Source organism: Leuresthes tenuis, unplaced genomic scaffold (assembly GCF_036924035.1).
Source record: "Leuresthes tenuis unplaced genomic scaffold, fLeuTen1.0.hap1 SCAF_20, whole genome shotgun sequence".
Lineage (NCBI taxonomy): Eukaryota > Metazoa > Chordata > Actinopteri > Atheriniformes > Atherinopsidae > Leuresthes > Leuresthes tenuis.
Genome location: NW_027325374.1, coordinates 31,325,392 through 31,341,706, shown reverse-complemented (window position 1 = coordinate 31,341,706; position 16,315 = coordinate 31,325,392). Strand labels below are relative to the sequence as shown.

General features: G+C 37.4%; 1 protein-coding gene across 8 annotated transcripts in view; it reads left to right on the top strand.

Moving 5' to 3' along the window:
• ryr2a (ryanodine receptor 2a (cardiac)) overlaps window positions 1–16,315 on the top strand; it is a 388,615-nt gene that overhangs the window by 288,213 nt on the left and 84,087 nt on the right. For all 8 annotated transcript variants that reach the window (XM_072372753.1, XM_072372750.1, XM_072372751.1 and 5 more), the window contains exons 76-87: window positions 1,021–1,113; window positions 1,263–1,433; window positions 3,365–3,424; window positions 3,592–3,726; window positions 3,955–4,067; window positions 4,992–5,088; window positions 5,189–5,295; window positions 7,533–7,584; window positions 7,723–7,770; window positions 7,871–7,970; window positions 10,746–10,825; window positions 11,644–11,720. In XM_072372753.1, coding sequence (XP_072228854.1) covers window positions 1,021–1,113; window positions 1,263–1,433; window positions 3,365–3,424; window positions 3,592–3,726; window positions 3,955–4,067; window positions 4,992–5,088; window positions 5,189–5,295; window positions 7,533–7,584; window positions 7,723–7,770; window positions 7,871–7,970; window positions 10,746–10,825; window positions 11,644–11,720 — 1,133 coding nt within the window. The remainder of the gene's footprint in view (window positions 1–1,020; window positions 1,114–1,262; window positions 1,434–3,364; window positions 3,425–3,591; window positions 3,727–3,954; window positions 4,068–4,991; window positions 5,089–5,188; window positions 5,296–7,532; window positions 7,585–7,722; window positions 7,771–7,870; window positions 7,971–10,745; window positions 10,826–11,643; window positions 11,721–16,315) is intronic.

Sequence of the window (16,315 nt, the reverse complement as noted above, 5' to 3'; positions counted from 1 at the left end):
ATGCTATAATATACTTGTATCTTCTACATATGCTACCCCTGGACTCCATTTTCAGTAACCACAATACATAATTTCACTGTTATGCAGATGACATACAGATTTACCTGCCTTTAAGTACACATTGCAAAGACTCACTAACTCCTCTACTGGCCTGTTTGGCTGATATTAAGTCTTGGATGAGCCAAAGTCATCTTAACTTAAATTACAATAAAACTGAGGATATTATGTGTGGACATCCACCATGTAGCATTAAATCTGTTGCTAGTATGGGCCTCCTGGCAAAACCGAAGCCATAATTATCTTTTGATGACTTCGAAAGGGTCATTCATGCGTTCCTTTTCTCTAGGCTTGATTATTGCAATTCTTTATACATTGGTCTTGATCAGTGCTCCCTCCATCACCTGCAGATAGTGCAGAACACTGCAACTCGGCTTTTGACTGGCACTAAGAAGCGGGACCACATCACTCCTGTTCTGGTCTTCTTGCACTGGCTTCCCGTCCATTTTAGAATACATTTTATGGTGTTATTATTTGTTTTTTAAGATTTTAATTGGTGAGGCCCCTCAGTATCTCGCAGAGCTACTTCAAGTTCATAATCCAGTCAGAACCCTCAGACAATCAAATTAGCTGCTGCTTGAGGTCCCAAGACCCTTAAAACTAAGGGTGACCAAGCGTTCTCAGTAGCTGCTCCAAATCTATGGAATACGTTGCCACTTCATATTAGACACGCTGTATCGTTGGAGTCATTTAAATCTTCCTTAAAAAAAATTTTTTTCTCCTTTTGGTCCTCTTGGTCCTGCTGTGAGCCAAATTTGATTTTTATATATAGAAATAAATGTGACCTTGACCTTGAAGCAGTTTTATATAGGCACCAAAGATGCAGAAAAAAGCCAAAGAAATATAGGTCTTGCTTCACCTGCAACAGGAATCAAACAAAGCTCTGCAGTAGTGCATAATCCCTCATGAAACACAAGTCTTTTTTTATTTTTATTTATTATTATTTTTTTCATCTGTCTGCAGAATTTCAAGAGAGAAGAGCAGAATTTTGTGGTCCAGAATGAAATCAATAACATGTCATTTCTCATCTCTGACACCAAATGCAAGATGTCAAAGGTATGAAAAAAAGGAGAGCCACATCCAAAGAGAGGAAAGTACAAAACAAATACTGAATAAAATGTATGAATTTAATCTCCATAAATAAGTTACAGATGATGATATACATTTGTGCATTTCTTTTCTTTTGATATTTAACCTTGCCATAGGGAATAGTTTCAGACCAGGAGAGGAAGAAGATTAAGAGAAAGGGAGATCGATACTCAATGCAGACAAGTTTGATTGTAGCCACTCTGAAGCGTCTACTGCCAGTCGGACTCAACATCTGTGCTCCAGGAGAACAGGAACTCGTTGCACTGGCTAAAACCCGTTTCACTCAGGTAGCAAAGTAATACTAGTCTATAAGATTTTGATAAGAGCTGTTTGTTTGCCAGTACAAACCATCCATCCCTTTTCTATATCCGTTTAATCCAATTTAGGGGTCATGGGGGGCTGGAGTCTATACAACTGTCCGAATACAGATTGGTTAAAACATTTGCTACACTATTAAGCTTAGGCAATACAATGCCTGGCAAAAAATATGCAATCACCACACTTGGAGGATGATCATTCAGCTTTTTTTTTTTTTTAAATATAAATGAACTATTTTTCTCCCCCCAAGAAAATAAAGGAAAATGATGGAATCACCTTGTAATTTCCATTTATATAACAAATAGCTACACCAGTCTACATGTGCAAATGAGTTTGCAATTAAGAGAGTTTTTGGAGAGCTTAACACTTAAGTTATTGAAGCTAGCTGATTAGCAGGAAACATGTGCCTAACAAGAGCTGTCAGTAGAAATAATGGAATGGATTTTAACACTCTTTCAAGAAGCAAATTAAACCTAGAATTTAGCAAATGATGTTTGTTACCAGAGGGGTTGCATGTTGGTGTGGTGGTTAGCACCGTCACCTCACAGCAAGAAGGTTCCAGGTTAAATTCCCAGCTGGGACCTTCCTGTGTGGAGCTTGCATGCACTACCTGTGTACACGTGGGTTCTCTCCGGGGACTCCGGTTTCCTCACACTGTCCAAAAATAAGCATTTTAGGTTAATTGGTGATTCTAAATCGTCCCTAGGAGTGACCGTGAGCATGAGTTGTTGTTTGTCTCGTTTGTCTCTGAGTGGCCCTGTTTATGGCTATCTGTCCAGGGTGTACACTGCCTCTCGCCCGATGACAGCTGGGATAGGCTCCAGCCCCCAGCGATCCTGAATTGGATTAAGCGGGTATACAAAATTAATAGATGGATTCTTGTCAGTCAGCTGTGTCTAAAATTTGAAGCAAGCATAAACAAAATGTGAAGGTTGTTTGAGGAAACACACATTGACAAAAGAAGACATAATAGCGTTAGGACAGAAACACAAAGCTATATGCCCTGACGGTAGAAAATGCATAGCAAAAAAAAAAAAAAAAGGCGAAGGAGTCAAATGTGGATGATTGGATGAAAGCAATATTCACTGAAGAGTCACAAATCTCCATTGAACAAGAAGATGATGCAGACATTTTGTGTGGTACAACTCCAATAAACATAAAGATGTCTGCCTGAAGAAAACAAGCAAATATTCACAATCATCTTAGAAATAGGGCTGATGTCAGGTAAAGGACAAGGAGAGATGGCATTATTATTATTGATTACCTCAAGAGTAAATGAACAAGAGTATGTTGAAACGCTCTTCTCATTGCATTAGTCAAAAGGAGGTTTGGTGATTCTGAGGTCATATTTCAGAATGATAATGCATATTGCCACAGAGCAAAGAAAGTTCAAACCTTTCTTCAGGAAAGACATATCAACTCAATGACATGGTCAGCAAACAGTCCTATTGAAATTTATGGTGGAAAAAATGGTCCATGCCAAGGCTCAATTCATATGTTAATTGCTTTATAAGAAATTTGGAACCTGATTGATGAAGTGTTTTTATTAGTGAAGTCCATGCCAAATCAAAAATTTCAAACTGTCATAAAAGCAAGAGGTCTAACAGTAATAACAGTTTTGTTGTTGCATTTGTTTCATGATTCCACAACTGTCTCCTATACCTGATTTGGAAAAAATAAGATAAAAGATTGGAAAAAATTGATAAATAAAACAAAGGCTTAGTAAAAGAAAAAAAAGAAAAACACGTCTATTCAGCTTCTAGATTAAATGATTTGTTTATTTTCTTTCTTTTTAACTAAATATGCCATGGTTTGCAAAAAGCATCGCCGTTAAAAAATAAAAAATATAATATGGCAACAATTAATAATTCAGGAGTTGTTATTTGTTATCCATCAATAGAAAGACACGGAGGATGAAGTTCGAGAGATCTTAAGGAACAATCTGCATTTACAAGGGAAGGTAAGAATGCATTTGCTTTGCGGTTGTAAAAAGAGCAAAGTGCTGTAAGTATGTCGAGACACGAGTATTTAGATTAAACACATCTTCCACTGGTTTTGCAAAGTGCAATTACAGTTTATAGTTAACTAGAGTAATGGAAATAGATTCCCCCTTTGCATTATGTGTAGCTGGAGGACCCAGCTATTCGTTGGCAGATGACTCTGTACAGAGACCTTCCAAATCACTATGAAGATATAGCTGATCCAGAAAAGACTGTGGAGAGAGTCCTGATCATTGCACATGTGCTCTTCTTCCTGGACCAGGTCTGTAAAATTATATTTGAGTACGTGTTGCTGAACATGTGCTCCTTCTGGAGAACAAGAGCTTTCAAAGTAGAAACTTGTTTGCATGGTCTGCAATTTCACTGTCTATGTATAGCGACAATAAAGGATTCTTCATCTTATCTTTATCTTTGATGTGATTGGACATGTCAGAAATTGCCCAAATCAACTAAATTCTTCTGTGCTGAGTGGTTTAGTTTTTGTTAAAAGGTGGAGCATCCTCAGCGCAGTAAAAAGGCTGTATGGCACAAACTACTGTCCAAACAGAGGAAGAGAGCCGTGGTTGCTTGCTTCAGGATGGCTCCACTCTATAACCTACCTAGGTAAGTTTGGAACCCACATACACACCCATCAGTACAGACATTCAGATCAAAGAGTTTCTGACCTCATCAAAAATGTTTCATATTTTCACGTAAGCATCAAAACAATCAGAGATACAGTATTACAAGTCCTGGCATGTTAAATGAAGAGGAAAGATTTGTTATTCTGCAGTACTTCTACTTTAGCAAAGAGACTAAACAAGATTTCAGGCATTGATGTAATCGGATGACATTCAATTCAATTCAATTCAGTTTTATTTATCCATCCATCCATCCATCCATCATCTACCACTTATCCGGGGGTCGGGTCGCGGGGGCAACAGCTCTAACAGAGAAACCCAGATGTCCCTGTTTTATTTATATAGCGCCAAATTGCAACAATTGTCATCTCAAGGCACTTAAATAATATAGTCCAATTCAAGCCAATTGGAATTCAATTCATTGTAATCATAATCCAATGAAATCCAATTAATCCAATTAATTCATATAGAGCCAATTCAAAAACAATATCTTTGCTAAGGAAACCAACAGATTGCACCGAAACTTGTCTTCAGTCCAATCTCCCGTCCTGAGTGCGCCTGTGGCAACTGTGGAAAGGAACGACTCTGAGGTGGAGCTGATGTACACATAGGCCTATCCAAGAAAATCAGCTTGCACCCAGGGTAGACTTGTTAGGCGTATGGATATGCTTCAAGTTTCTGTGAGGGAAGATATCACCTTGCAAGTGATCATCAATAATTAAGACCTTACTTATTAATGATGATGATTTTCAATACACCTACAAGTTTGCCAGCGCAGTGCATTCGCACGTGAACTCAGAACGTAGAAATTAATATTTTCCTATGAATATGATAATGTATACATTGTAAAAATATCCTAGATATTATTACCCAGTCAATATTCATGTCTCTATCTCCCTCCAATTAGGCACCGGGCTGTAAACTTGTTCTTGCAGGGCTATGAAAAGTCCTGGATTGAGGCAGAAGAGCACTACTTTGAAGACAAACTCATAGAGGACCTTGCTGTAAGTTAATTTACTTATAAATGTTGAACTAGTTCAATTATTTTGACCTCTGCCAGAAAAAAAATGCTTACTCTTTTCTGTAAATATTTGCTTATTTCAGAAACCAGGTGAGCAGGAGCCATCTGAGGAAGATGAAGGTGTGAAGCACATTGATCCACTGCATCAGCTTATTCAGCTATTTAGCAGAACAGCTCTCACTGAGAAATGGTGGGTTTTTTGTAGATATATTAAAGTTACAGTTGCTTTATACAATGTTCAGACCTTTTTAATCATCTTAAACATTATGTTTTAAATTTGTTTTAACCAAGACAACTGTATCTTTATTTTCTTTATATTAATCTGCACACAATCACAAAGTAAAAAAAAAAAAAAAAGTTACACTTTACATTCTCAATTAAGTGCTGCAATTCTTCTTTGATTAGTCATTACCGGTAGTTTGACTAGTTTGTTTCAAACTGCAGTTCATTCATGAGATATATCCATGACAGAGACAGCTGTTGGTTGAAGCTGAGTATCAAACATAGAATTATGACCCTGAATAAACTGATGGTGCTTTTAAGGCATGCTTCCATGGAATACATTTTTCAAAAATAAGCCTTTAAATAGACATTTCTGATCAATTTCAGGAAAACAAATTGACAGATTGCATTAATAAAATGTAATAAATTATTCTTAGTTAAATTATGCCAGTGCTTTACTTTTTTCTTCTGTCCTTCAGAGGAAAATATTCTACTTCATGTAGAATAAAATGCTTTGTTTTTTACCAACTTGGATATCTGTCAAAAATTTCAGTTCCTTCATTTAAGACATGTAAAGGGTAATGGTCACATTTGTTCGGACAAAGAAAATATTGTGATGGGATCTCTTTGGGCTCAGAATTTATTCTGACTCAATAGAATTAAAAAATAGTGAATAAATGACAATATTCATAAATACAGCCTAAATACAGTTACAGCAGGAAAATAATTTACATAAACAAGGTAATGATAAAGTAAATGTAATAATGAAATCTGCTGTTTATCATTGTAATCTCTCTCTTCTGAGTGCTTGGAATAAGTTATTATAATGTAACACATGTTTGATAATTAGCGACCTAAAAACATGTGTGTTAGGTTAATTGGTATCTCTAAATTTACTTTATGACTGAGTGTGAGCGTGCATAGTTGTTTGTTTCTGTGTGGCCCTGTAATGGACTGGTGACCCGTCCAGGGTGTACCCTGCCTTATGCCCAATGACAGCTGGGATAGACTCCAGCCCCCAGTGACGCTTAGTTGGATTAAGCAGGTATATAAAATAGATGGATGTTTGTTGATTAACAAGGAGTTTCAAAATCTGGGACAAAACAGATCATTGACATCACTGGAGCGACTGTAGCTCAGGAGTAAGAGCAGTTGTTCCAATTGGAAGGTTAGTGGTTGTGGACTCCTGGCTTCTCTGGGCCACATGTTGAAGCATCCTTGGCCAAGACACTGAACCCCTCTTTGCCTTCCGATGCATCCATTGGTGTAGAATAAAGTACAAAGAGTGTGTGAGTGAATGGGTGAATGTGGCATGTAGTATAAAAGCGCTTTGAGTGGTCAGTCAGACTAAAAAAGCGGTATATAGTATGTAATTTACCTTTTACCACTGTAATTGAATCACTTTTTAAATCATTTTACCTTTGGTTCAGTGGACGATATTTTTGTTTCACTGTCAGTTAAACTGAGTACACATACACAACCTTTAAATCCACGTGTCATTTGTTTTATTTGGCTAAACACTGCTTTGATGGCTTAGGTTGACTTGTCTAGGAATTATTTAATGTCCACTTGTGACAAACTGACTGGACCTTATAACAAGCCGTTTAGTCCTAGGAACTCCTGGATCAGGTACAGATAAGAGCAAAGACAGAAAACCATTTCTAAAAGTTTTGTTGTTCTTAGTAGTACAGTTGTTTCAGAAATAGTGAAATGGCGGAATTTTGGAACATTTAGGATCCCGCTGCATAATCAAGCTGGGGTGTTTATCAGGGAGATTAGCAAAGTGATGATAAAGATGATCCCCAGTTTTTTCAGATCCACAATGAGATCCATTTTTTTCTCATTTATTATTAAACTATTTACTTGTGCAGTCTTTCACAGAGGAGTGAGCCTCGTTCCATCTTTGACTCAACCTGCCGTGATGGTTCATCTTTACATTTAATCATTTAGAAGACACGTTTATCCAAAGTGACATAAAAGGAAGGAAATAATATTTGTCAATCTTATTCCAAATCATATAATTGACGTTTGCCAGTTCATCATATTAGCTGCTGTTAGTTGTGACACGTTCCACCAGATATTGCACAACTTTTCCAGACTTTTGTTGCTAAGGCCCATCTTTTGTAGGTGTTGGCAAAAAAAGATTAAGAATAGGGCTGGTCAGTCATCAAACTGTTTTTATGTGTGCATGTGTTCCTTTTGCAGTAAATTGGAGGAAGACAATCTCTACATGGCATACGCTGACATCATGGCAAGGGTAACAGCAACAGGAATCCTTTCGTTAGATATGAATTCACTGTCTTATGAAAGTTTTTATGTTAATTGCTCCTTTTGTGATACATCACAAATTTTCTCCATATATTCTTCATTTTGTCATCACTGTCACTTCCCTCAGAGTTGCCATGATGAGGAGGATGAAGATGGAGAAGTAAAGAGCTTTGAAGTAGGTGATCAGTAACTACTTTTATCTGTCAGTCTCCTTGGTGATTTTTGTAATAGAATGGTATACAAGTGCTCATCAGTGTCTTGTTTGAAACAAATAGGAGAAGGAGATGGAGAAGCAAAAACTGTTGTATCAACAGGCTCGGTTGCATGATCGTGGAGCTGCTGAGATGGTACTCCAGACAATCAGTGCTTGTAAAGGTAAGCCAATTTAAGTTAAAGCTCTTCCTCCACCCCTTTCATTTACATGCTATGACATTACTATCTAGAGTACAAGAGAAGTGAGTAAACCTTTGTACAACACTACTTAACATTTTTCAGACCTGATACAACATATCTATGTTATGCAACACTCTAAGCCTTTGCATTAATCTTCCAGCCCTCTGCCAGGGCATCTGTGAAATGGGTTGACTCTCTATCTTCTGGACGGCAGTTGATCTTCTATTCTTTCAACATTTGTTGCTGAGAAGTGATTAAGAAATCTAGAGATCTACAGATTAAGCTGGTGAAAGCTTCACAACAGGAAGGTATCACTATGCAACTTAATGTCAACAAATAGCCTTCAGCTTCAGTCCCATGGGACCGATGCCACTTTATTGCACATTGATATCATGTACAGAGGTGGCATGGTGGGTCAAAGTTGATTTCATGATGCTGGCTTGATGTGTGTAAACACATACTGACACAAGAATTAGCCTCCTCTCTGGCATAGGTGAATAAGCACGGAGTAAGAGTGGTGGGCTACAAAGAACGTCTTTTTTACGTTGATGTGAAAAGGTCTAATGAAGCGCCTCACATTTTCAAAAACATGACTAAACATTTAGGTAAGATTGCTTGAATCCAGCAAACATTATTATAATTATTATATGTGTATTTTCACCAAACATATATTTCATTAAAGATACAGTAAGTACAGTACAAATGCACATACTAGTATTAATGTATTCTTAAATCAGTTGAATTTTCAGTTGTATATGAAACTTGTAAAAAAAAGATGTAAACTAACTTGTTTTCAACCATTTGTAACATGTCAATTTTTACGATAATAATCTACTCATAAGAAATCTATTCAAATATACATGACGCACAACTTCTGTTTCTGTTGTTTATTTTCTTTTAACAAAATAATAGCATTTTTACCCATAAAACAATCTTTACATTTTAGACTACAATAGAAAGTAATAAAGAAAGTATTTATGTGCCACCACATTGAGCTGGTATGAGCTTCACATCAGGAAAGTTTATTCTTAGTGTGTGTACACGCACTACTCTATAAAGGGAATGCACCTACATCCCATTTCTATCAAGCCAAGCCAAGAGTGCTTGAATCGTCAACTCAAATGAACAAATGCATTTTCAATACTTTCGAATGTCAACAGGTCGATCTGAAGAGCTTCTTCGCCGTATACAGCTATTAAGACCAGAAAAAGCAACTGCTGGAAATTACGTTTTGAGCAGACCAATCACAACCCTTGCGGTCCACAACAACTCAACGCGTAATTAGGATTTTTTGGAGGTGCACGTCAGGCATCAACGTGGACCCCTACGCCGTAGCTACGCCGTCAACTTGACGCAGAAGCATAAACTAGACTTTAGGCGGTCGCCAAGTGCTGAATATACCGCGTGCCAGCAAAGTTAGTTAGCTAGTTAGCTAGCTAGCAGGAAAATACACTATTTGATTTGCCAGTGCCACAGCTGCTTTCAGTGCGGAGAAACTGACTTAAGTAGGTGAGCCAACAGGAACGTACATAGTTTGTTTCGCTTAAAACTTACCTTCATGGTTCCATATTCACGTTATTCCCTGTCTCAGTCAACAATGTCCGCCAACCTAGTTGAAATGTGGACCATGTACGTATAGTACATGTCTGACAAAAGACCGCTCAAATGTGTTGACGTCATGCTCCGAATGTTGCCAGATTCACCGATGTCACTCATTTGCATTTTATTTGGAAATATCAACTAATTAAGCCAATGAACTGGTTTAGTGAATATTACTTGGATCGAATGATTCAATTTACATACAAAACTGAGGACACATAATTACAAACAATCACCAAGTAATGCACTACATGAAAAACTGTTATTTTAAGGTGAAAGCACTGAATTACTGAAACATTTTTTTTCAGTGTATGCAATCACTAGCAGCTTTGGAACAATATGATCCCGTAAAAAATCCAAGGTGCATTTATAATCAATATCCCCAGGCTTTTCAGGGGCAATCAAACTGTCCAGTAATCTATACTTCTTTGACCCCATGACGCTTAGCAACACCAGGACTTTCTTGGCATCCCTTATCTGATTAGCGAGAACATCAGTTGCTAACTGGAAAAGATCCACATGTCCGATCAATCTAGCCATGATGTATTTGCCTTCAGCGATCTAAAATCTTTGAAGAAAAAGGGAGGGTACACACAGCTAGCTTAATAGCTAGTTCTCCTGCAGCGTGGAGGTTTGTCGGTTCAAACTGACACTGGCTACATTACTTGCAGCTGAGCAAGACCAGTGTCTAGTTCACACAGTTTATGTTGTGTTTCTTTGTCCAACTATCTGCATGCAGGCAGTATTTCAGGTACACAAGGCTGACACAATGCTTGTTTCTTACTTTGTCACTGGACGAAAAAATAATAAAAATTAAAATAAAATATTAAAAAATTTAAATTAATTGGTTTAATGTACATATATGCACCATTCAAACATTGATTAAAAAACTTTTGTAAATATTTTTTGTCAGTGTTAGTGATTCAATAAATCCACCTTACTATTATGAAAATATCACCAAGACTTTGAACTTAGACCTTCTGTCTGATAGTTCTAAACAGTATGGACTTTATTTTTTTTACTGAGGTCTGGCTGTCAGAGATGCCATAGAGATATATATGAATACTTTGAGTAAAAGACGGGGAATGGGAGCAATCCAGGTTTGTGGTTGATAAGCTCATAATAAAGTTTATTTATGTTTTGGGCGCTCTCCTCTAGGTGAGATGGGTCCTATGGTCGCATCGACTCTGAAACTGGGCATAGCTATTCTCAATGGAGGAAACTCGACAGTACAGCAGGTATTGTTAAACTACTACTGTTTCTGTTTTATTTCAATGGACAGATGGATTTAATTTTTCAGTGTTACTCTCTATTGTATTTGAAAGGGTATGCCTTGGCTTGCATTTTGAATTCACAGCTATTAGCTACATCATTCTATTCTATACTCTCAAATTACATAATAAATTGGGCAGCATTAGAACAATAATTATCTGAAGTTACTGTGTTTGGCAAAAGGGGCAAGCAGAAGAAACTATATACCTTTTGCAACTTAACTGTGATGGTTAGAGGAGTGGGTCAGAGCATATATACACACACTGTATTTTATAAAACAATTGTACATGTTTGCAAAAATATTGCAAAACATTTCAAAATTAGTTATGACAGAGAGTTATAACGTTTTGGTCTCGCATCTCAGATTTGTGTTGAATTCCACAGTACACTTCCAGATGTTGTTTGGGGTTCATTCCTTGACTGATCAGAAATGTTTTGATATATTGAAAACGACCTATACAATACTGGGCATATAGTATGCAGATCTAAACGAATTTTACAATGTTTTTTTTTTCTACATGTATTAGATTCTGACTTGCATGTTGTACATGTAGGACATGAACCTGACAACAGGAGGATAATTATGATATTCTCTTGAAATTTTTAGTGTATGTTGAGATCCTACCGATAAGGCTTTGTATTATATTGATGTGAAATTGACAGCGTGTTAATAATTTTATTATTATTGAGTCCATCCTCTAGATCTGTTTCAATCAGAACATTATGTAAGATGTAACAAGATAGTCCCATTGTTCTCTGTTGTTTTGCTCTGCAACTTTGACAGAAAATGTTGGATTATCTCAAAGACAAGAAGGACGTGGGCTTTTTTCAAAGTCTGGCTGGTCTAATGCAGTCATGCAGGTAACTTGACAAATGCCTCCTCTTTCAAGATTGATATATATATTTTGTTCATAGCAAAGCAACGCAGCTTACTGGGTTTGGTTTGGGGAGAATAAAAGGATTCATGGGTACATAGCAAACTGGAGATATATTAAATATCTTTAATTGACAATCCTGGTCCTCAAGGCACCCTGCCCTGCATGTTTTCCATGTTTCCCTGCTCCAGCCCGCCTGATTCAAATTAATGGGTCAGGTCTTTAAGCTCTGCAGATGGCTGTGGACAACCCATTCATTTGAATCAGGTGTGCTGGAGCAGGGAAACGTGCAGGGCGGGGTGCCTTAAGGACCAGGATTGAGAAACACTGGTCTAAGCAACTGCAACAATGAATTTTGTCTTGAGCAGTTGCAGTGTAAGTATATTAACATTTATATATAAAAGTAAAGTTGGATGTACATAATATTTAGTAAATATTTATATAAACGTGTCTAGGTTGTATTTGTATGATATATTCATATTCATCTTTGGTTTGAAAAAGAATCCGTGCTGTCAGATGTTGCGAGAATGTGCTGCTGAGACGTGGAGGCATTTTATTTGTCATTCTGAAAAATGTCAATTAAGTGTCAGAAAGTTTGAAAAATGCATTGCCTGTATAAAATGAGTCTGACATTGACTTTGGAAATGGAGTGTTATGGGGTTTTCTTTTCCCATGAGAATTAACTGACTGCTGCTCATCTTCTTAAGGGATAGGTCAGTAGCTAAAATAGTATGCATGTCTGTATCTATATACAGTATATGTACATATATATGGAAAATAAGTTATTATCTTAGGCTGACCAAAACAGGATATCACTCTGTATGTATATGCTTAGCTGGACTCAAATATTGTAATCTGTACATGCTTCAAAGTTCCATCTTGCATAAAAAAAAAACATTTAAGTATAAGTATAATGACAACCAAATTACCAGTAAAGCGGCTCAACTTAAATATACGTAAATATAGTTACCTTTTTCAGCATTCTACATGGATCAGAAAATGCGATTGAAAATAAACTCATTAAATGGATGTGACATAAGCATTTATTTATTACTGCTCTACTGTAATAAAGCCACAATTTCATAACCACATCATCTGACAAAATCACTATTGAAGTCATATGTAGACAATGTATGTGCAGTGAATCTTGCAATGCTTACATGTACGATGTTCTCCCACAGAGAAAATCAGAAATGGCACAACGCCTTGAACAGTTACTCACACAGTGTAACAGGCAGCACAGTGCTTTTCTTCTTTATCACACACATTCACACACCGATAAATGCATTAGATCCCAATGTGGGATGCAGTGTCAAAGATACTTCAACATTTAGCCTGGTCTGGTGAAGCCAAGAATCAAACTTCCGATCTTCCGACCGACCGCTCTTTCTCCTGAACTACAGTCACTTAAGGTGCTTTAGTTCCCGCTCGGCTCTTAAGTGGCAAAAAATTCAATGTGGCTGCCATCCCAACAAGTGGGATTGGATTTATTACATTGGATGTATTATTAAGTATCATTTTAAGTTAAGTTAAAGGCTGTTGGTTCAAAAGAATCTGTGGTTCACAGCAATATTTGGCTATAAATTAGGTTTCATGATATTTACATGTTTAAAGCAAAGCCTGTCTAGATCCCTGATCATACTTCAAAGAGAGATTTGTCATTTGAAATTAAAGTGGTAAAGATTGTATAATAATTTTGGTTGTATGACATTTTGGTCCAACAAAAATGTTGATTGTGGTCATCACCACCTTAATTCCGCTGACAAATCTCTCTTTGAAATATGTTCGTACTAACATCCTTTATTTCATTCAAACTTTGTAATGAAAACTGAGCATGGATGAAATTCAACTGTAATTGAAGTCATCACAGACCAACATTATAATGTTGTTAAATGAGAACTGTGGTTCAGCAGGAGGCGGAAATAGCTTTCAGAGCAATTGTTTCAGTATGCTTTTTCAGTTAATTGAAATGAATACAATTCAACACTTTCAGAAAAGAAAAGCATGTATTTTTGCAAAGAACATCGAATAATATTACAAAACATAACTATTTTTTTTTTTTTAAATTCAAACAGATAATTCAAAGTTCTACATTGGCTATTTTTTCAGTTTACGAAAAGAAATTAAACAATACTGTGGATTCATACATTTTCTGTAGGTAAAACTACCTTGGCATGACACGTTACCAGCATTCTCCTAGCTAATGTTCAATAACTGGAGAACGAGGGGCCAAGATGACTTTCCACCATGATATTAAGGGCACTTTCACACTTGGACAGTCCAAGGGACTTGGTTCAATTGGGCAGGGAATGCTGAAAAATGACCCACCTTCATTTAGTTCGGTTTACTTTCACACTGCACTTTTGACCAAACTGCTAGAACAATGTCAGTTACAACAGTTGCTTGTTTGGGGCGCTATTGCCCGAAATGAGCACTGGCCAGTAAGCAAAAAAGCATGAGGAAGAACAAAACCTCGCTCATTGATTGATTAAGACTGAAAATGGAGCAATAACCTTAGCCACAAGCAACCACGATATATCGTCCTCTGACCATATATCAATTAGGGATGCACCAAATATTCGGTAACCGAATATTGAAAAAAAAAAGCCACATTCGGTATTCGTTGGAATGAGTTTGATAGATAGATATATATAATTATTTTCTATCCAAAATGCACTGCGCTCTACCTCACCTCGTCTCTTTGGTTCACTGGATAGTCCGTTGGGTTAATTTGCAAGTGAACCAAGAGTTTGCTTGTTTGGTCCACACCAGAGTTCAGATGAGTTTTCACACATGCCCAAAGAAGCAGACTATCCGAGGAAACATACTCTGGTTTGGACCAAACAGTGCCAGTGTGAAAGAACTTTAATGTCATTATTTTTATGGGGACATGGCTGGTGGTGGTGTGTGTATACAAACAATTTCGTTGGGTTGCTCTACTGGTCTTGAACATCTTATGATCAAATGCAGACCTTTTTTTTATCTACCTAGAGGTTTACAACGATGTGCTATACCGCTGTTTATAGCTCCCCCACATACCGACACCACATGGGCACTGGACGAACTGTATGAGATGACCATGAATCGCTTATGGCGTTATAATTGTGCCATATTCCTGAGGATGCAGTGGCGTGTTCTGAGTGCAGACTAGAGTTGTCACGATACCAAAATAAGTAACCACGATACTATACCAGACAAAGTATCACAGTTCCGGGTATTATCGCGATACTCCAGCCTTTTTTATTATTATTATTTTTATGAACTGCAACGTATTTATACAAGCTATAAATACTTATTAATTATGTTTGTTGTTATGTGCATAATAAACATAATACTAATATGAATAATCAACATAGGATAACAAATCCACTGTCTTTTAAAAAAATTTATTTGACAATAATGCTTCATCTCCAACATAATAAAACCTAGAGGACAAAATACAATAAACAGGAACCAATAGTCTATTGCTTTATCGTCTGTGCCTTGTTTAAACCCAAAATAGTTCCAAAGGTGGCTTTTGGAGTTTGTTTTTAGTGGTGCCGCTAGCACGCTGCGGAGAGACTTGCCGCTCGGGTGCGGTGCTTCTGCCATGGGGTGTGTGTGTGTATGTGTTGTCTCATGTTTGTAACTGCTGTGCTCGCGTCTGGGCGAGACAGAAATGTAGTTTTGAAGAGAATTTCTATTGAAGCGGAGCTGTCTACATGGAATTTGTTCTAGCCGTCAGAAACACACAAACAGCCAATCAGCTAACAGATGGGCTGACCCAGCATGCGGAAACAGCCTATCATATCCTGGAGGTCACCAGTAACAGGCAAACAGACAGTCATTCAGCAGCTGTGTAGGTCGGTTGCAGTGGTTGCCGTGTGGGTTTGTTTACAAGGGAGTAGCAAGCGGTGAGAAGCCACGAGGAGAGTCGAAGCGGCCGCTGTGTAGCGGAAACTGGCACCGTTAGTATAGTAATCCACGGTAGTACTGTCGTGTAGAATTTCTAGTATTGTAGGAACCATAACGATTTGGCACCACGGGGTACCATGGGTATCGTGCAACTCCAAACATTTTTACAAGAATATCGAGCCTGTGATTGGTTGGTGTTATAGCACATATCAAGTTAAGCGAGCATGCGGACAGGTGTGTGGCCGCACACAGAGGAGAGATTAGAATAAATAAAACTGAGGAAAAAGTCTGAACATTATTCGTCTACACAGGAGAAAAAACGTAAATTAATTTCATGTGCACAGAATTTATTTTTTGTTTGCTCAGATTAAGTTATTTGAATGAAAATATTTTCTGCTCAAAATACTGTCATGATCAGTGTTTTGAGTTTTCTTATGTTCTGGTTCTTCTTTTTGGTCTCCTGTTATTTCTTACGCTTTAGTTACCCTACTTCCAGTTTTATTTTGTAGAGTTTCCCTGTTTATTTTCTGCTGAATTTTACTTCCTGTGTCACACCTGGTCTTCAGCTGCTTCATGCTGAATGGTTTTCCTTTGTTCAGTGCCAGACCGTTTGTATGTTGGTTGTATTTGCTCACCCGTGTAATTTTTTCCTTCGTGTTTTTTCTCTTGTGACCAGCCGGTTTAATG